The 21,413-nt window shown below is 32.6% G+C and overlaps 1 protein-coding gene across 3 annotated transcripts in view; it reads left to right on the top strand.

Annotated features, from left to right (window-relative positions):
• Nucleotides 1–2,046, top strand: part of LOC148279529 (transcription factor Sox-8-like) — a 56,200-nt gene extending 54,154 nt beyond the window's left edge. For all 3 annotated transcript variants that reach the window (XM_088229781.1, XM_088229783.1, XM_088229782.1), the window contains exon 3: nucleotides 72–2,046. In XM_088229781.1, the coding sequence (XP_088085907.1) occupies nucleotides 72–750 (679 nt within the window). In that variant the 3' untranslated portion in view covers nucleotides 751–2,046. The remainder of the gene's footprint in view (nucleotides 1–71) is intronic.
• The last annotated feature ends 19,367 nt before the right edge of the window (nucleotides 2,047–21,413 follow it).

Genomic DNA, 21,413 nt, shown 5'->3' with positions numbered 1-21,413 from the left:
ACAGTGAAATTTAACTTACACAGATTTTAAAGTAAGTATTTTTTCTCATCAGACTTATTTGTTTGTTACAGAGAGCTCAGTGAGAATGACAAGAGGCCATTTATCGAAGAAGCAGAACGTCTGCGGGTGATCCACAAGAGGGAGCATCCTGACTATAAATACCAACCCAGGAGACGCAAGCAACCGAGGGGATCTAGCCCTCTGCACGGGGGAACCCACCCTCGCCCATCCAAGATGGAGGACCATGGAATGAAGACCGAAGATTCGCTAAGCTGTGGTGCTTCATCTCCCCTGTCTTCGTCTCCCAGGTCTTCAATCGATACTCCTACACCCCCTGTATCGATCCAACAGCAAGAGCCCCAGAACCACACGAGCAGCATAGATTTTTCAAGGATAGACGTTGATCCTTTGATCAACGGAGATTGCGTGGATGGCTCAGAATTTGATCAGTATCTTTCGCACCACGCTGTTCCGCATTATCCCCAGGTTTCCTTGCACCAGCACCATCAGAACTACTGGTTCAAGTACCAGGGTGTCGGGGAGGAGTTCGGGCACCAGGGGTGGTTTGGCGATAGGGTCAGGGGTGTAGAAGGAGAGGAGAGTCGCTACCACGAGCTGCAACCTCCCTCGGCTCGCTACCCCGGGGGTGTTGCGCCCTTGCCCGCCCTCCCTCCGTGTCTGCCCGCTTACCAGTGTCTCCCGACACAGACACCGCCCTCCTCTGCACCGTGGCAGGGCGGTTTCGCATAGAACAACTTTATTAATTATGTTATTAAATCTAAATTATATAATCTTAATAAATTCCATTTGTGTATCGTTAAAATAAAATTATATTCGTGTTATTTATTGACATAATCTATTCGTGCGATTGTTTAAGAAGAAGTAATTAGTGTTTTATGTCAATAATCAATTATTGTATTTAAGTAAAAAAATTTACAGTATTATATTTTTATATTTGCAGATCTACGATGACCTGCAATAGAAATATTAATTTTGAATGTTGAAAATGTCAAAATTTATGAACACATTTAAATGTATAACCGCGTATTTGAAAACGACAATATTACATACCTTACAAAGCTCATTCTTATTAACTTACTGTGAAGTATAGATGTATGCTTGAAAAAATAGGGTCTCGTAATTTAGCAAATAATTTGCACAACTGAATTTATGTAAATATTAAACATTTTAACCAACAACTTCGTCTCAATTGGCTTGGACTAAAAAAAATAATGACAAATAATCCGATTTCGTTGAGATTTTTCTCATTCGAAAAATTATTTATTTTCACCAGAAAAACAGAATTAGTCATTCTGCGTCAGTATAATGAATCAAATATGTTGACGGCAATTTGGCCGAGATGAAAATGTCAGCAAACAAATTGGGGTACTCTTTTTTTTGCCAATATAAAATTTGAAGGTTGAAATCTCGTTTTATTATATATTTTAATTAACGTAAATTAATTTCTAGCTTTAAAACTTAATTTGTTTTTAAATTTAACGAATCTTGTTTTATATAAAATAGTATCAGGTTTACAAAACCTTCTCGATTTCTCTTTGTTTTTACTTTTAATGCATTGTAATTTGAGTGGGCAGTGTTGCGGGCTCCGGATCCGGAAATCCGAGGTTCGAACTCTGCTTTATATCAAGTTATTTTCCATTTTCTAATACGGTTATTTACGGCTAAATATTTGGATAAACCATTTCAAAAATCTTTCAAAAATGAAAAGCACTTTGAGAGATCGATCAGAGTAAATTGTTGTGAAGCAAAAAAAAGAGTTCTGTACATTTACAACATTTACAAAGAATCCAAACTTTAAACTAAAGACTATTTTTTATTATTAAACACAAATGTATTATGTGTTTTAAATATTGTAAAAATCTTTACTATATTTGGGGCTCTTTAAAATATTGTCATTTGTTAACATTAGTTGTTTAACAAACCTATATATTTTTGTTTATTTACACATAAGAAATCAAATATTCCTAGTTTTTATATTTTAAATCATACAAATCTCTTAAGTTCCAAAGAAATATAAAACGTTGCAAAGTGTCATTTTAAGTAAGCATTATGAAGTTTATTATAAAGACAGAGATATTTAGTAAACCTGTTATGACTTATTGTTTAACATTTTTTAGAATTGATGAGAAAATGAATTGAATTAATTTTGGCGTTTTATAAAATTACAAAATTCATGATATGATTGAATATTAATTTGTCGTATTATTATTATCCAGGTAAAACGTAATCGAAGTTAGTTTTGTTATTAAATTATAAATACAAATATATATTATTTTATATTTAAAAATAAATATATCTTCATAGCATCAGACCTCTGCGAATGAATAATGCGATTTGAGCATATAACTTATAAAGGTGTTCCACAGGCGTTTGGCTTGCCTAGTGGACGCTTGTCCGGGTTGTCACGGCTTAGGATGATGTCCGTATTTTGTGCACAGTTTAAAAGAATAGGCTTAATCAATGAAAGCTACGGACTTAATGCTGCATTTTCAATCGTATGGATGCGGACGTTTGGCTGGCTACGCTTGCCAAACAGCTTGTGGCAAGCATGTTGACATATTATAACCCTCGAGTATTTTTAATATTAAATTACACACGTATACAAATAACAATTGATAAACATAAAAAATGTAAAAAAAAAAATTGAGTTTGTCCAAATTTTTGTAGACAAGGACCGGATTCAACCCCCTAGGGAGCTGTTAATATTAACATATTACAACAGACATGAAGAATATTTTTCAGAAGGCAATATACAGATAGAAGAGTCGAAGGAATATAGATGTTCAAATATAGGCAGAATGGTGAATGTTACACAGTGTGTAAAGTAGCTACTTAAATCAATCGATGACAGGTCATATGCCCTGTGGATGCCTAGACTTCTATATTCCTCCCGAAAAAATGTTCTTCATGTCTGTTGTAATATGTTAATAAATAATGTCTAACAAGTCTCAAATGATTTCATATTAGTACTAATTCAATGCTAGGCAATTTATTTTTAATGTAAAGTGAAGGGATCTTGAGATATTTTTATATTGACTGTTAGAGGGTATAGGTAATAATTTGCAATTCACAATATTTTCGAAAACCATCCTCAGCGATGTACGAATTTATATTTCTGGTTGTGTAAAAAAATATTTTTTTCATTCAATTAACATATTACAACACAGATATAAAATATTTTTGAGATTTTGAAAATCTAGGCAGTTACGAGGTTTATAATCTATTTGGCTGGTGAAAGTGACCACTTTACTTACAGTGTAATATTCACCATTCTCTCCATGTTTTAACGTCCATATTTTTTCAATCTTCCATATATTAATTTTTGTGAAACTAAAGAGCAAAAACTATTTTCTCTGTTAGTGAGTGAGATTTATCTGACAGAATTATTTCACCTACATACTAGGCAATGCCTGATAATATTTTTTATTTTTTATACTTCTTCTTGGACCAGTTGGTTTGGTAAAAAATAATTTGAGTTTGTCCAAATGTTTGTAGACAAGGACTGGATTTCACCCCCTAGGGAGCTTTCAAGATTAACATGTTGTTTATAGATAAGAGGCGGAGGTGGTTTTATCTTATTTGAAATAATTAAATAAATGGTTTCTGCAAGTTTTTGGTAAATTTAGAATAGTTTTTATAAAAATAAAGGCTTTTAAGATTGCGTTATTATTTTTTTATAATTTTCATTAGTTTTAAGTAAGAATGTCTACAAAAAGTATTTTGAAAGATACGGAAATTTCGTTTTATCTATTGCAAAATGATCTTTATGAATCAGGCAGTTATATTTTTTTAAATACCATTATTTATAACATTTTCATAATTACAGTATTTTTAATACAACTTTTTAACATATTTCTAAAATTTGATAACCTTATTGAAAACCTTTGGTCGCTTATTTTCTTTATATATTATTCTATTGATGATAGTTTGAAATGAATGTAATTTACTAATTTACTTATGTTTGTAAGTCTTGTACATATTTTCAAAGTATTATGTAATAAGAATAAGATATTTTTTAATAAAAATCAGTGAGAAAAAATCGATTTAATTATTTATAACCATTATTTCGTTGGATACGACGATTTCTGACAATTATTTATTTTTAGTTGAACACAAAATTTACGAACATGATTATTCATATTTCAATAAACTGTCATTCTACAAGGAAGGATTGAAGGAAGACGCAGTGCAGGTAGAAAGCCCATCTCTTGGCTGAAGAACTTGCGTGACTGGTTCCATTGCAGCACTCAGGGAAGCTGCCAACAAAGTGGGAATTGATGCGAGGTTTACCAACCTCGGTAAGATTATAAGATCTTCAATAAATTGTGTGTTTGCAATATTGTTGCTCAAAATCTTAACAGAATTACGAAGGTGCAGAGTTTGAAATGGTTTTAAGTCGATAATCTGATTTGTTTAATTTTGAAAGATTTTGTAAATCAAAGATGCTAGAAGGTAATATGGTGGTGTATACATTACATTGCATACAATAATGGTTGATTTGTACGTGAGGTATGAATTGAATTGATGAAAAATAAAATTATCTCTTATCACAGTTATTAGTGCTTTTATTTTCAAAAAACGTATCAAATATTCAATGTATTTTTTCGGTACTAGAACCGTGGTAAATGTTCATTACAAAATTGATATAGACATTACACTTTCGCTAACATAAGTTACTAGTATCTGGCTTATTGAAGAGTATAACACGTCTGGTTTTATTTCAAATATATTTATTGATACCGTTCATACATTAAATACAGCACGATAATTACGAAATTAAAGAAATTCAATATCGTTTGTAACACGAGTTGACGAGCACTGACTTGACAGATTGAGAGGCGGTGGAGTTATTGTTTTACTACACGGGGTTGATTTATGGTTCCGGGTGGCCAAAACACATGATGCTTTGGACAGCCGAACTATCTCTTCCTAGTTACTGATGTTTCAAACCGTATTCAGAAGTTGGCGGGGCCTAACAGCCATCGTTCGTACTTCACTGAGCAGGTACCGGGGATCAATTACTGGGATCCGAGTCATCAGATTATATGTCTGGCCAAAGTACCCGGTTGAAACAATTCAGATAAGCGACTAGGTGGCAGACACCGATCGGTATAACATGATCTTACGTGGTGAGAGCCAAGGCGTTTCTTAGTACCAGAAAGTTCCTAACACGGTAAACATACTGATTAAGCTAGGGGAGCCCCGAGAACGTGAGAACCAAGAAAATAGGTAAAATGGTAGAAGACGATCACGATTACTCTGACTTCTGGAGCTAGAAATCCGCCTTATAAAGGTCAGCATTAAGGAGCAATGACAAATTTAGGGGTCTCGCTGGGCATGGGGTCAGCGCGGGTGGCTAAAGGGCATTGCATTAGGATGTGGTAGAGTATGCAAGCCTATACCATATGTTACAGGAGTCGATAATAAGTAACCATGTTATAGGAGAAGGATAGCAATATGCGAAAAAAATCATTAGGTTTAAAACGGGTGCTGTAAGAGTAGTTTATTATCTTACTAGGATGGTGGTCAAATAATCAAATTTATTGATATAAAGGGGGATACCCGGAGAAGCGTTTTCCATTTTTTTTACACCCAAAAATCAGAGAAATGATAGCACTAAAAAAATTTATTAAAAAAGCAGTGTTTTTAATACTTATTTTGTATGACTGTATGTTTTCTGAATAAAAAAAAATAAAAAAACAAGTTTTGCCACACCTTCGCCTGAGAGATCGCATTTCGACGGCATTCAGCCTACTTTCATTGTATTTATTTACGAGGAAAACAAAAAAAACAAACCGACACGAGCGTTGACTTAGAGATTACACACGCGTTGACTTATGACTGCGATAATTTAAGCATGTTCATATTGTCCATTGTGATCACTCAAATGTTTAGCAGGTTTTTAAGCACGTCGATAGTTATTTGTGATTGAGCTACTGGGTTTCTACCCCACCCTGTGTTTCGATTTTTTTTTAAATGGTTAACGCTCCTTACTCCTTTTGCTCAAAGTCCAATATTTCTATAATACGGACTTGTTCATATTACATGGGTGCAGTTTGATGCAGTATGGTACCAATTAATAAATTTCCTTGTATCCGTTAGCGGCTTATCCTAAGTTTACTTGACCGTGGCGACAACTACCGATGCCGCCCACAGTGAACGGTAGGTATACGATATGTTATATTGAATCATAATACTGCATCCTTAAAGAATAAATGTATGTATATATTCTGAGACTGCATCCACTCATGCCGCCATTTACTGGTCCGGCTGCAATCAATCTTCATGCATGTGTGGCGTGCTGATTTATTTATCCATTCCAACCCTTCGTCCACTCGATTAAAATCTTGGAGTTTATATTTTATACGTCTATTAAAACGTTTTATTAAAAACGTTAAAAAATATTTTAAGGTATATGAGTTTTGAGGGCCGTTTACCCGTAGACAATACGATAGACATGACAATCCCTGGCGGCTCCAGACGAAAAACCTTGGCAGTGCATTTCTTTACATTTTGTCAACTTGTTGCTATATTTTATTTTATTTTATTGAAATAAACGGCACTTAGTACCTTTTACATATTAGTTATAAATACAATTAAATATACATACATGTTAGCATAATTATAAGTAATACAGAGCATTTAAAACAATATTATTAATTAACAAATTAAGAAAGTCTAAAAAAGATAAACTACATAAAATAATACCAGTTATAGAATTTTCAATAAAAAAAGATACTTTGGTATTAGAAATACTTTGAACTAGTTAAAAAAAACTAAGAAAACAATTTTGAATAACATTAAACAAAAAAAAATATGTATTATTATTCAAAACTAATACTTAGTTTTAAATAATAATACACATTAATTTAAATAATAATACTTTAATAATATTATAACAATATGATAAGTCTGACATGGTTACGAGCGATTATAATATGACAGCCCGCGCTCCGGAACACCATCATCGTCATCATTCCACGTCCGCTCCCTAGTTGGAGCATATGGTATCCCCAAAGAGCCTCCATGCGTCTCTATCAGCTGCCTACTCCTTTGCGTCCTCCCAAGTCAATTTGTTGTAAACTTATGAAGGAAAATTCATTATTGACTAATTTTTTAATTTTTAATTTTTATATTTATTTTTATTTAAGAAGGTAAACATGAACAGAAAAATATAAAAGGAAAAGTAATGAAACCTTCTAAACCGCGAAACCTATGAGGGAGAACTCATTATTGACTAATTTGTTGTAAACTTATAAAGGGGAATTCGTTATTGACTAATTTGTTAAAAACTTATGAAGGAGAATTCATTATTGACTAATTTGTTGTAAATTAATTAAAGAAAATTCATTATTGACTAATTTGTAGTTAACTCATAATTTTTCATAAAGAAGAATTCATTTTTTGTTTATTTATTTTTATTTTATTATATTTTATTTTATTTTATTTTATTGGAAAGCCTACAGACATTTTTTTTGTTTTTTTTTTAAATTCAAAAATTTCATAAAAAGTATAAGTTTTTGTAAAATTCTAAACATAACTACGAGTACTTTTACACATCTAGTAAATTTTATCACTTTAACTCTCCAAAAAAAGAGACTAACTCTTGTGCTTGGAGAGTGACTTACACTGTTTTAGTTGTTTATTTATAGGAGTTTATATAATTTTAATACGAGTACATGAAAAGAAAAATAAAAACATATATAAAGAATAAACATAAAACAATAATCAATAATGAACCTTAAATATTTTAAAAAGACTTTCCGTATTGAATGTTGAGGGTTTCTTTAAAATTACTTTGATAATTAATCTTTGTACTATTTTAAGAGGGTTTAATATATTGGCACATGCACCACCCCATCCTACAATACCGTATTGTAACAAAGATTGTACATTTGAGTACAATTGTGTTATTGACTAATTTGTTGTAAACTTTTGAGGGAGAATTCATTATTGACTGATTTGTTGTAAACTAATGAAGGAGAATTAATTATTGCTTAATTTGTTGTAAACTTATGAAGGAGAATTCGTTATTGACTAATTTGTTGTAAACTTATGAAAGAGAATTCGTTATTGACTAATTTGTTGTAAACTTATGAAGGAGAATTCGTTATTAACTAATTTGTTGTAAACTTATGAAGAAGAATTCGTTGTTGATTAATTTGCTGTATTTTTTTGTTACGTCTCCTTGTTCTCTTTCCGTTTAGAGAAAAACGGACACAATTTATGTCAACACCAAAAAAATGGCCAAAAATGTATTCAACTTCATTATATTACAATAAAAAAACAATAATTCATTGAACCGTCTTCTATATGCTGATGATGCCGTGCTTATTGCTAGGAGCAAAAAAAAACTGCAATTCTTGGTAACAAAAGTCTACGATGTATGCAAGAAAAGCGATTTCCTTATGAATGTTGATAAATCGAAAGTGATAGTTTTTAAAAGGGATGAAAATATAACTAAATGTGAGATCAGTGTGAACGGAAATATTCTAAATCAGGTAAAAGAATTTATGTATCTGGGAAGTATGTTTACTAGGGATGGAAAGATTGAGAAAGATATTAAAAGGAGGGTGAGTGCCGAGAACAGGGTGAACGGTGCACTGAAATCTACTTTGGCAAACAAATGTTTATCGCAGGAGGCAAAACTAGCAGTTCACAATGGAGTTCTAGTGCAAACTCTAATGTATGGGAGCGAAGTATGGAATTGAAAAAATAATTATGAAAGTAGGTTTCGAAGTGCGATCCCTCGGGCGAATGTGTGGTAAAACGATGTATGATAGGTGCATAAACGTCGAGATCCGTGAACTGTGTAAGGCTGAGACATGCATTATCGACAGAATAAAAAAGGGGTGCTGCGTTTATTTGGACATGTCAACCGAATGGATAGCGAAAGAACGGCTATAAGGATCAACGATGCGAATGTCGATGGATGCAAAAAACGATGAAGACCGAGAAAGACATAGCACGATCAAGTCCATCAAATACTTAAAGATAGACATGTCAAGAGTAGGAATAATCGGCGTGCGTGCATGAGAAGATGTATGAATGTAGAGGAAGCGAGGTCTGTATGCTTAGACAGAGCGATATGGCGTTCTATTGTCTCTGCCTACCCCTGTGGAGAAACGGCGTGATGGTTTGTTTGAACAGAAACGTGAAAATGAACAGAAAATATAAAAGGAAACATAACAAAACCCACTAAACCGCTAAATTGGCTTGTCAGCAGGTTTCTTTTGAAACTTTTTTTCTTTTGAAAAAGAAAAACATTAAAATTAGATAAATTGAAAAAGTAATATAAAAATTATTAAGAACTAAAAGCATACGTATTTTTAACACAAAATTTATTTACATTTTTTTAAATAGATGACTGTTAACATAAAATAATAATCAATACAAAGCCTTGTTACATATTAGCCATTGGATGATTTTTTTGTTAACAATATCTTTTAAGATCTGCTTAGGAATCGTATTGAAAATTTTAGGAATTTTAAAATTGGCATATATACGATCACAACTTACGTTAACACCCAATATATTAAGTCTTGGTAATATTAAGACTATAGCCCGTGCTGTGTATAGCCGTTGCTCTCGGCCTGCATTTAGCTGCAGCAGTCCGTCGCGGTAGATTACCAAGAAATTGCACTGGTTATCGGTCATTTCTGAGAAAAAAACAGACTTCCCGCGCGATTACTGCGGTATCAAATACCGTCACATGTGAATGATTTAAATTAATTAATACTAAATGATTTCATCGTCTTGCAAAAAAACGATTAAAAACATTCGGTATCAATTAGGCGATAGTAAAATATTTTTGTCATTAGTGACCCGTCGCAACACGCCTACTGAAACGAATAAACATTGCGAAATAAAATTTGTGATGACTTTGACTAATTTTTAATTCGATCAATTATGTCTTATAAATAAAAATACCGAAATATGCAACACTACTTAAATTCAAATAGGCGCAAATCGAAATTTGTCTTTTTTCAATACGGCTAGTAAAAGTTTTTAACGTAAGTTTTTGCTACAATATTTGGGTTTGTCCAAATGTTCGTAGACAAAAGACTAGATCTCACTCCCTCGGGAGTCATTAAGATTAACAAATTACAACAGGGATGGAGAATACCTTAAATAAGGGAATATGGAAGTCTAGGCATTTACAGGGCTTATGACTTGTCATTGGCTGGTTTAAGTGGCCACTTTACACACTGTGTAGCATTCACCATTTTGCCTATGTTTGAACATCCATATTTTTTCAATTCTTCCATCTGTTAATTTTTGTGAAGTTAAAGAGCTGAAACCTTTATTCTTGTGAAGAGATTCATCTGACTGAATTATTTTACATACTAGGCAACGCCTGAAAACAATATTCCAATTTTTAAACTTCTTCTTGGACCAGTTGGTTTCATTACAAAATTTGAGTTTGTCCAAATGTTTGCAGACACAGCGTGTAAAGTGGCCACTTAAACCAGCCAATGACAGGTCATAAGCCCTGTAAATGCCTAGACTTCCATATTCCCTTCTTGAAGGTATTCTCCATACCTATTGTAATTTGTTAATAAGTTTTTGTTTTTTTTTTTAAATCTTACTTTTATATTTTAGTTTTTAATATCATTAGATGCGTTTTTTAAATCTGTATCTAACTAATTAAGAAGTTTTGTGCTTACTATCACACAGAAAGCTCTGAAGTTATCCACGAAAACGCAAAATGCCATAAGGGCTGTTGTGCGATTTTGGTCATTTATAATGCAAGTCATGGCAGTCTTTTTCTTGTTTAAAAATATGACAGAATTAATTCTCATTTTTGCCATAAAACAAAATTTCGGGGTTTTCGATTTAAAGCCCTTTCAGAAAAACGAACTTTAAACGAAAATATGAAACAAATTATTCATAGATGGAGCTTTTTTTAGTTTTTATTGGAAAAATATTTTTTTTACGTTTATTTTCAATGGATTTTTTTTGAACCTTAGTTTGCGGAAACTGTACACTATATTGATTGTATTAAATACCATACCGATATAATTCATGTCCTTTTTACCAAATGGTGTAAAAAACAAAAAATATTTATCTTATTTTTGTTTTGTACGCCATTTTGTGAAAAGAATTTATAAATGATTTTTTTAATTTTTTTATACGTTTACATTGTTTGTATTCTTTTTTTATTCAGAATAATGTTTCCTCACTGGGGTGACCCGTGCCGAGAAAAACATTTAAAAAAATGTGAAACATGCCTTAAATTTTTTTTTATTTTTATTTTTTTATTATATTGAAAACATATTATACATAATTATATACAATATTCCCAAGGAGTTTTTTTAAAAAAAAACTCATTTAGGGATATACAGATAATAATTTTTTTAGAGACGTTTTTAAATTTTAAACTATAATATTATTAGTTATTTAACCAAGTTAACAAAGTAATAATAATTTTAAAAAACGTTATTTATTTAATAAACCTAACTATCATAAACATAATAAACAATAAAAACTAAAATAATCATAAAAAACATAACCAATTTATATAGACTAATAGACCAAATTTCTTAAACAATACACAAATTTTACCTATTTGGCTTGATCCACTCATCGATCCGTGTGCAACACAGCTCCACTATCCATTTCTTAGTAGCAATTTTATACTGTGAGTACTTACTAATTGTCCTTTTGGATAATGGAAGTAGATTGTACACTTTAACCGAGTAGTAGGCCAATCCTCTATTAATTAGTTTCATATTTTCATTTAGAATCACCCTAAGCATGCGTTTTCATTACGTGCCATTTTATATTAATTAGTAAATCATTATTACTATCTGAAAAAAATATCTGAAACTCCTACTGTTTTTACCAAAAATCAAGTTAAAAGAATTAAAGAAATGTGGATGTTCAAACATAGGCAAAATAATAAATTTTGTACAGCGTGTAAAGTGGCCACTTAAACCAGCCTGTGACAGGACACGCGCCCTGAAAATGTTAAGACTTCTGAATTCTCTTCACAAAAATGATTTCCCTCTCTGTTGCAATGAATTAAAATATATAATAAGTTGTTTAAAACGGCAAATACATTGCATGTAATTTTTCGACGCCCATTAGAACCCATTGAGCATAGTCAAGTCTTCAAACATAATAACAACCCGTCCATATTATTTTAGGTATGTTTTTTGCTAGAGATGACTCATTCGAATGAAAATAATCGAATGCATTCGATTACTTAAATTCATTCGAATAAAAGTCCAAATGTAGTCATTTATTTGAATGAATTAGTAATTGCATTAAATAAATTATTTAGTAATTGAACTAATTGAATGAATTTGTAATAAAATCATATATGAAATTTAGTAACTTCGATTGCTACAGATTTTACTATGGCCACTCCCCCCGCCTCCCCCAAAGATACCAGGCCCGCGATTACTAACGTTACCTTCATCAGTAAATATCGAGACGGTATAAAGTAAAAATTAGACAGGCGCTGTGGCGCAGTTGGTTAGACGGCCAACTGTGAAATTGGCGTCGCGGGTTCGATTCCCGCTAGTTGTAAGAAAAAAACCCAAGAAATATTTTTTTCTAATTTGGTCTGGATGTAGAGGTGTATTTTTCATTACCTCCTTCAATATCCCTTATATCCCAACTGCTGACAAGCTTCAAAATAGAGGCTTTACGGGTTATTCCTTTAAAAAATTATAAAAAATATTCAAGTACGAAAATGTTGTATTTTTGTATGAAATATCTTTGTCGGAAAACTGCGATTAAATATGTTTGGAGAAAAGGATGCATATACGATTTTTTATACAGAAAACTTAATTTTACTTTGTAGATAAAATTTAAAATAATTATGTTAGCTTCTCACTGAAATACAGGCCGGGGCTGTGGCCAGGGGCCTGGGGCCGGAGGTCACGATTATAAACGCTATCTTCATCGGTAACCTGTAATTAAGCATACGGAAATCCCAAGATAAATTTTAACTCCCCATTAAAATACAGGCCCAGGTTACAATAACCAAAACCCCGATATTTATTTATTTTACAATTTATGTATTACTTTTTTAAAATCAAAGATAATGTTTCCTCACCGCGGTGTTCCGTGCCGAGTGAGACATTTTATATATTTTGAAACATGCCTTATTAATCACAATTAAATAATAATCTCAAAAACGTATACAATATAATCAAATCACATAAAACTTACAAACAAACGCACTTTAAATAAAAACATATTTCTAACTGTTTGGCCAGATCCACTCATCAATCCGTGCGCACCACCTCCATTATCAATTTTGTAATAGCGATTTTATACTTATAGTATTTACTAATTGTTCTTACGGACAATGGAAGTAGGTTGTACACTTCATAGATGAAGTAGACTAATCCTCTTAGACCGAAAGTTGTATTAATTTATATCTATGGAATATCGGATATCAATGATTCATTCGAATGATTCATTAGATTATTTAATTCATTTTATTACTTATCCATTCGATCAGTAAGTTCATAACATCATTTTCATCTCCGGTTTTTTCTTCTTTCATGGATATGGTATGAATTGACATAGATAAACATATCACTCCAAGCTTCCTTTCAAGGAAATATTTTTTCTTGTAATCCGTAATATTATCTGCAAGCCAAAAGGAGAAAATAATATCCCCATGGTCTGTAAAAATATCGAGGATATTATAATCACTTCAGTACTGTAATACGCCGACATCATTGGAACAGCGCTTCTCAACACTTTATTTTAAGTATGATATCCGTTTTTCAGAACAACATGATTCTCAAAATTAATCAGTTATAACAAAGACTAAGACTTTAAATAAATTGATGTTGTCACGGCCGATTCTCATGCAGACCAGTGAAATATTTTTTATTGAAAAACGGTTTTTTTTAAAACAAAATAACCGTTTTTTAAGTAGTATTTTCTGCTTTATAAAATAATTCATTTATTTTTTTACATAATTTTCAAACATTTAATTATTTAATATCTTGAATTAAAGTTGGTAATGTTTTTATTTTTAAAGATTTTTATTATATTTATTTATTTATGACAAAATACATCGGTTTATTTTACACATTAAAATACAAATTACATTACATTACATATTTTATTTGTTCAAAATATTCTCAATCAGCAAAAGTGCTGGTATAAGGGGATATAATATATTATGACACTATTTAATGTCGATAAAATAACATCACATATATCACATGAGCCGTGAGAACAGTTTTTCAAAGATTTTTAAAAAGTTTTACTCAGTGAAAATCAAATGCCGCCTATAAAACGCCTGCATAAAACCTGTTCTCCTCTACGGATGCGTATCGTGGCACCTGACCGGGGCCCAAAACACCAAAATTCTGAGATTTGAGAATAGGTGTCTCAGAAGAATCTTGGGTGAGCGGTGGTTTGACTTTGTGAGGAATGAAGTAAAAAGAGAACAGAAGCAGCAAACTCCGGTGACTACTGTCATCAAGCGGATGCGATACGGTTGGCTTAGCCATATGCTGCGGATGCCTCCTGAGAGCCTTAACTACGCTTGCCTACTTTACAAGGCATTAGGTTCTCGACATCCTGGAAGTTCATTTCTGACTGTTCTTCGGCAGTCTGTGTCAGAACTACGGGACGTGAACCTGACTTGGGAGAATGCACAGGAGCTGGCAGCCGACAGCGATGCTTGGAGGATCTTTGTGGACACCATATGCTCCAATTAGGGAGCGGACATGGAATAAGAAATATGTTTTACTAAATGTTATTAAATATAACCACTCACATACGTAATTAAATATTTGTATAAAACCACTTACGTAAGTAGTTAAATACAAATATTTAATAACATTTAGTAAAATTTTTGACCCCAAAGTTAATGCTTTAAATATTAATAATATGTATACGTTTTATTTATCGTTTAAGTTATTTGAAAGTGAATTGTTTAACTTACACAAACACACAAATAAATAAATTGAATTGAAAAAAAAATTGTATAGCATTGAATTGAATAAATGCAATAGGTTTCATCTTCCCTAAAAGTGTATAATCAGGAGAACATCAAGCATCATCATTCGTTTACAAAATAAAGTCAACTTTCGTTCAGGGGACGATGATAATATTGTAAAAGGTTCATTGAACCTTCGAATAATTAAATAAATAATTTGAGAAGCTTCGTTTGATGCTGCGGTACTTTTCAAGTGGCCAGTCCATATGGCCGCTTTACTATAGTATAGTCGTGCCAGCTTAGGAGAGACCGTGAAGACTTGCACCCGCTGCACCATGAGGCTTAGGGAAATCTGATATTCAGGCCTGACAGAACATTATGTTTTTATATTATATACCCTTTATCCACTACATATTAATTAAAGCAAAAAGTAATAAAATTACACAAACGTAACCCGGCATTAGCCTGAATTTAACTTCAGTAAATCCCTATAGTGTAATATAAAAAAATGCAATAGATACTTACATAATAATGATAGTTTATTTGTAATTTGTAAGTCATATAAAAAAAGTTTGATTCCTAGTAAGGTTGACATAAAACTTTAAAAAAAATATTTCATTGTCCCTGCACTGGCAGTAGGAAATGACGCTTGAAGCGTAAGACTGATCGCCTTGTCAGGTTGATTATAATAATTTCCCTTTTCGCATCCAGTAGTGCATAGGTAACTGCTTTTAAATCCGATTGCAGCGAATCTTGCTCGGTTGATTGAAAGATGTTGCCTTAAGCAATAGGTTCAATAAAAAAAGAAAAAAAGGCGACATTATCGGTTAAGCGTTAGCGCTTAGCATCTAGTTAGGGACAAACAAGCATACACAACTACCCGCTATTCCCCGTTAGGGTAGGCAAGAAGATAAAACGCCATATCATTATATCTTTGAATACAGATCTCTCTTCCTCTACATTCATACATGTTTTCACGCACGCCTGCCGATTATTCCGATTTTTGGCATGTATTTGCAGGATGTTTTTCTCGGTCTTCCCAATTACTGTATCCATCAACATTCACATCGTAAATCCTTTTAGCCGTTCTATCACCGTCCATTCGCTCTACATGTCCAAACCAACGCAAAACTCTTTTAATGATAATGCTTGTCTTAGACTCACATAATGCACGAATCTCAACATTTGTACACCTATTTTACATGGCTTTACATTTTTTAAATTGTATACTTCTTCTTATACCAGTTAGTTTAATCAACAACGTTTTGACTATGTCCAAATGTTTGTAGACAGGCTAGATTTCCTCCCTAGAGAGTAATTTAGATCCAAATTTGTTGCAACAGATAGGAAAATTGTTTTCAGGCGATGCCTAGTGGGTGAAATGGTTCAGCCGGATGAATCTTCCCCCATGACGGAGGTTTTAGCTTTATGCTTTATGTTTTAACATAGGTTGAATGGTGAATGTTACACAGTGTGTAAAAAGGCCACTAAAACCAGCCAATGACAGGTCATAAGCCCTGTAAATGCGTAGACTTCCATATTCCACTCTCACTTTTTTTCCACTCTCTGTTGCTAGAATTGTTGAAAAATAACATAAATCTAATAATTTTTAATGCATGGAAATAATATAATATGAGATCAGATAAAATACACTTAGCAGGTCCCCTATCTACTAATATAGATTGGATGGAACCAACGCTTCCCTAAAAAAATTAGTTACTTTTTAGTATATAAAGCTTTTTTTTTTCCAAAAAGTCATTCAAACAAAAAAAAAATGATCTCAAAATGTAGGAAATCCTTAATTTCTTGTACAAGCAGTCCCTCCACAAAGCAGACAGCCTGTAATTATTCTTCTGTTGTGGTAAAAAAAAATAAAAACACAAATATAAAACATAAACATATTTCGCCTTGCATTCCTGCGTCATGAATATTCATTAATTATATTCGTGTATTGCCCAAACTATTTTCATGGTAAATAAAATGTTTCAAAATTCTAAAGATACTCGGACTGAGACAAAAAAAAATTCAAGATAAAAAAATATGACAGCTGTTAGCAGACAGCTTCTCAAGCCGCCATCAAGAATTCTTGTATTTTGTGATATAATACCGCTAAATACACATATTATTTTTTATATTTGGGCCCAGCGCATAGCTTCAAAACCGCGGCTCGCGTCGAATCCGCGGCTCGCAAAACGGGCACGCAATAATAAAAAAAAATGTATACCTTAACCTTTTCAACTCTACAGTTGTTGGTTGCGTGCAGGAGTTTTAGAGTAAAAAAAGGCTGATACTCTTAACTTCTTTAAGTAAAAATGATCAAGATAAATTGCGGTAGGTGTATCAATGCAGTGCCCTTTGCACTATTAGGTGGATAAAGGAAACGATTATGATGATTTGAAGTTGATTAATATAATTTATTTTTAAGTCCATTACATTGAGTCAGGTTGTTGTCCTGTGGCGGTGTAGTGTTGCTGACTCACAGATCAAAGGTCCGTGGTTCGAATCCCACTCTACCCCAACTTGATTCCCATGTTCTAATAGTGAGTTATTTACAACTCGTTGAACATGGCCCTCAAAATGAAATATTTGGGTAAATCATAAGATCGCAAATATTTATTTAAAAAAATAAAAAAATATGTACATTGTTATTATTACAGCACGCATAAGAATATGTTTATGTATGCTCTATTGCAAGATTTAATCGAAAAATAAATATACACAATAAAATACATTGATCAGTTTTACTGGTTTTTAAAATCATAATTATGGTCACATGTGTAATTTATAGGTATTTATTAAAATCGTACTGTTTCAAATATTCTTATATTAATAGAATCGCTTTGTGAAGTGCCATTGAAGTATTATATTGAGAAAATAGCACTAAATAAGTAATACTAATGTTAAATATTCTAATAAAAAAACATATTTTCAAATGAAGAACCCGAGACCTCTAGCATGGTAGGCACACGTGCTGACCGTCAATTATTATACCATGAGATGGACGAATTTTACTGTTAATCTACTTCAAACGTATTTTTGGGGATATTTATTTGCTTTGAAATAAAATTGACATAAAAAAAATTGACCCGTGATAAATACGAAATTGATATTTGAATAGTTTTTTGATGTGTTGGTGCAGTTTTATGACAATCCAAGTTCTGCTGGGTATGCAAAAGTTTGATATGCCTGAACCAATACGATTTTTGATAAATAGATATTGAATTGAAGAGGGGAAGGGTGATCACTCACACTAACGGAGATACACACCCATTAGCTTATCATCATTATGAGACTCGAAGATCCAATAGCGATCTGATTTTCAGACAAATGGTTTGAACTTCTTTAGCACAGAGATGATACTCCGAAATAAGACAAAAAATACAAAATATAATCCCAGAACCATGGAAATGTTGTAAGAAACACAAGTTAAAGAAGTTACTGACTACTTTCCACAGTGAAATTGCTCGCGGAGGGTCTGAGGGGTTGAATGTGGCCATAAGACATTATATATTCTCCATTAAATTTTTATTTGTTTATTTTATTGTTAATTGAATTTTAGAGATCGTTGTTACTTTGTACGTTTTTTTAACACGTTTTTAAAAAATATTTTTATCATGTTTTTTACTAAGTTTTCAAACATTTTTTACTACCTTTTCCAAAAAATGCTGTTTTCAATTTGTTTTTTATTTGTATTGACTTATGTTTTTATATCTCAATCTGTTGCAACTGAGAGGGAAAACATTTTTGACAAGGGAATACGGAAGTCTAGGTATTTACATGGCTTATAACCTGTCATGGGCAGGTTTAGTGGCCACTTTACACGCTGTGTAACATTAACCATTTGCCTATATTTAAACTAGCCAAAGACAGGTCGTAAGCCCTGTAAATGCCTAGGCTTCCATATTTTTTTTCTCAAAATCTTTTCCCTCTTTGTTGCAACAAATTTAAATCTAAATAACTCCGTAGGGAAGAAATCCAACCTGTGTACAAACATTTGAACATACTCGAAACATTATGTTAGTCTATTGGACTGTTTCAGAATGGGGAAAAAACCCTAGTTAAACAGTCAAAGCAACTTTGTGTAAATAAATAAGTATAATATGACAAAAGAATGAATAAATAAAATTTTACAAACAAATTAAACTAGCTGAGGAAATCAACTTTTTACGTAAATTATACATTTTAATTGTTTAAATAGTCGTTAACTTTGCGGAATAACACATTTAAATAAATAATTAATAAAAAACTTTATTTTAAGACCACTAGAGTTTATTTCAATGCACTACTAGTTTCGGAAGTTCAGTACAGTTCCTTCAACTTTAGAGAGAGAGAGAGAGACTCTAAAAGGTTTATAATAAGACCTGTAGATGCAAGGAACTGTGTCTTTCGAAACTAGTAGTGCATTTAAATTAATTCAGGTGGCCTAAAATCAAAGCGTTTTATTAATTATATATTTAAATATCCTCAGGTTTAGAATTGACTACCCCTGGTGTAAGAGTGACGTGTCATAATAGAGCCCTCAACAATATATCGGCACTTAATGAAGAATGACGAGTAGAATAGAGATGGAGAAGTGTGAGTGGCGTGTCACTTGGGATTCCAGCACATCCAGCAATCTACACACACATATATACGCCGGACCCTGACACTGGACCGCGGGCCTGTGATTGCCCACCTGCTCAACCAAATACCGGTGTAATAATTTTAATATTAAAAAAAAAAAGTTCTTAGAATAAGCACTTGAAAGTGTAAGTCCTTCTTCCGCATCCGAAACCGTTTTAAAGACCGTGGGTATTCCTATCGGTTTCACAAAAAAAAGAAATGTTTTTTTGTCAATAAACAAGCTACTTTTTAAAATTTTAAAATGCACATATTGTGATTCTACGATTGGTGTACCAATGCAGTGCCCTATGCACAATTAGGTGCGGAAAGGGAATAATGATGATGATGATAATGATGATATTATTTTCATCATTATTTTTAAGTTTCTTAACTCCAACGCCCTTTACATAAGTCACCGAAATATAAATCCCATAATCATACATTTCACACGGCTTATTTAAAAGCAATCTAAGTCACAGTGAAAAAAATGTTAGTAGGTGGATATACGTTTGACAATTTCAACCCCAAGGGTTAGCGATACTTCTTTTCTTTGATGGGAAAGGACGGTGCAAAATATATGTTCAGTTTATGTCCAGACACATTGGGCTCATATTCCGTACGCTTTTGCGGCCGCAGAAAACACTTTTATCTCGCGTATTTTGTGTTTAAACACGTAAGATAAAAGCTTTTTCTACGGCCGCGAGAACGTTTGAAATAGCAGCCCCGGACAAAATCTACAATTTTATTTACAAACCGTTCTGCACATTATTTTTTTTTTTTTAAAGAAATATTTACGTTCTTATGATTTAACCAAATATTTAATTTTGAGGGCCATTTTCAACGAGCTGTAAATAGCTCACTATTAGAAAATGGGACTCAAGTTGGGGTAGAGTGGGATTCGAACTACGGACCTCTGAGCCGTAAGTCCGAGACACTAGCCACGGGACCACAACTTTCTACCTAAGACGAGAATCTCAAGAGTATCTAATAATCTCAAGAGTAATAATTCTGAGCTAATATTTCAATGTGAAACCACATTAAAAAACAAATATTTTATGTCAACCTTCCCAAGAATCGAACCCGGGATCATATCGACACGGTAGGCGATGCGCCACTCGATTCTCTTTGTAAGGATTTTACCTGAGTGCAGCCATTGTGTCAAAAACACTCTCCCGGGATTTCGGTTCTCTACACACAAAACTGTATTCTTCATTCGCCCGGACACAGGCGAATGAAGAATACATATGACATTTTTAATCTCCAGCCCTTTTATTATATAACATGTCAATGAATCCAAACTAGATGAATATTCGAAGCATTGATATTGAGGTCAAACATTTTATCAAATGTTACTAAATAGTGAAATAAAAACCAACGTGCTGATAGTGCACGTTAATTTTAGCTACTATAAACATGTGTTGTATCAGCACGTTAGTTTTGTGTTTTTGCGCAACTATTGTGGTAAAGGTTTGTATTGGGATTTGCATGTTAGTTTAATTGGTGTCCTGACGAAGAGACGAGAACGTCTCGAAACAGTTATTGAGTAATATTTAATAGTTTAAATTTAACAAGGTTGGGATCTTTAATTGAGTACCCCTGGCATATTGACAGTTCGAAAGGCGCGCTGGTGGTCTAATACTGTACTTGTATAATATTCCTGTCAAGTGTGTGTCGATTTTCTAAACTAGAATATTAAAAAATATATTATAATGAATATTATGATTCGTTATCTATTCACAAAAAGCTTAGACCTTAGCGCTGTCATTTTATTTTTACAATAATATTAATTTTTAGTTCGAAATTATGTTTTCAAAAAACTTTCCTTGATACTCACCCTGGCTCCTTCCTAACTCATTACTTGATCCCGCCTTCC

This window comes from Micrasema longulum, unplaced genomic scaffold (assembly GCF_059751315.1).
Source record: "Micrasema longulum isolate JH-2025_06_02 unplaced genomic scaffold, ASM5975131v1 h1tg000708l, whole genome shotgun sequence".
NCBI classification, from domain to species: Eukaryota; Metazoa; Arthropoda; class Insecta; order Trichoptera; family Brachycentridae; genus Micrasema; species Micrasema longulum.
This window is presented reverse-complemented; position numbering and strand designations above follow the sequence as displayed.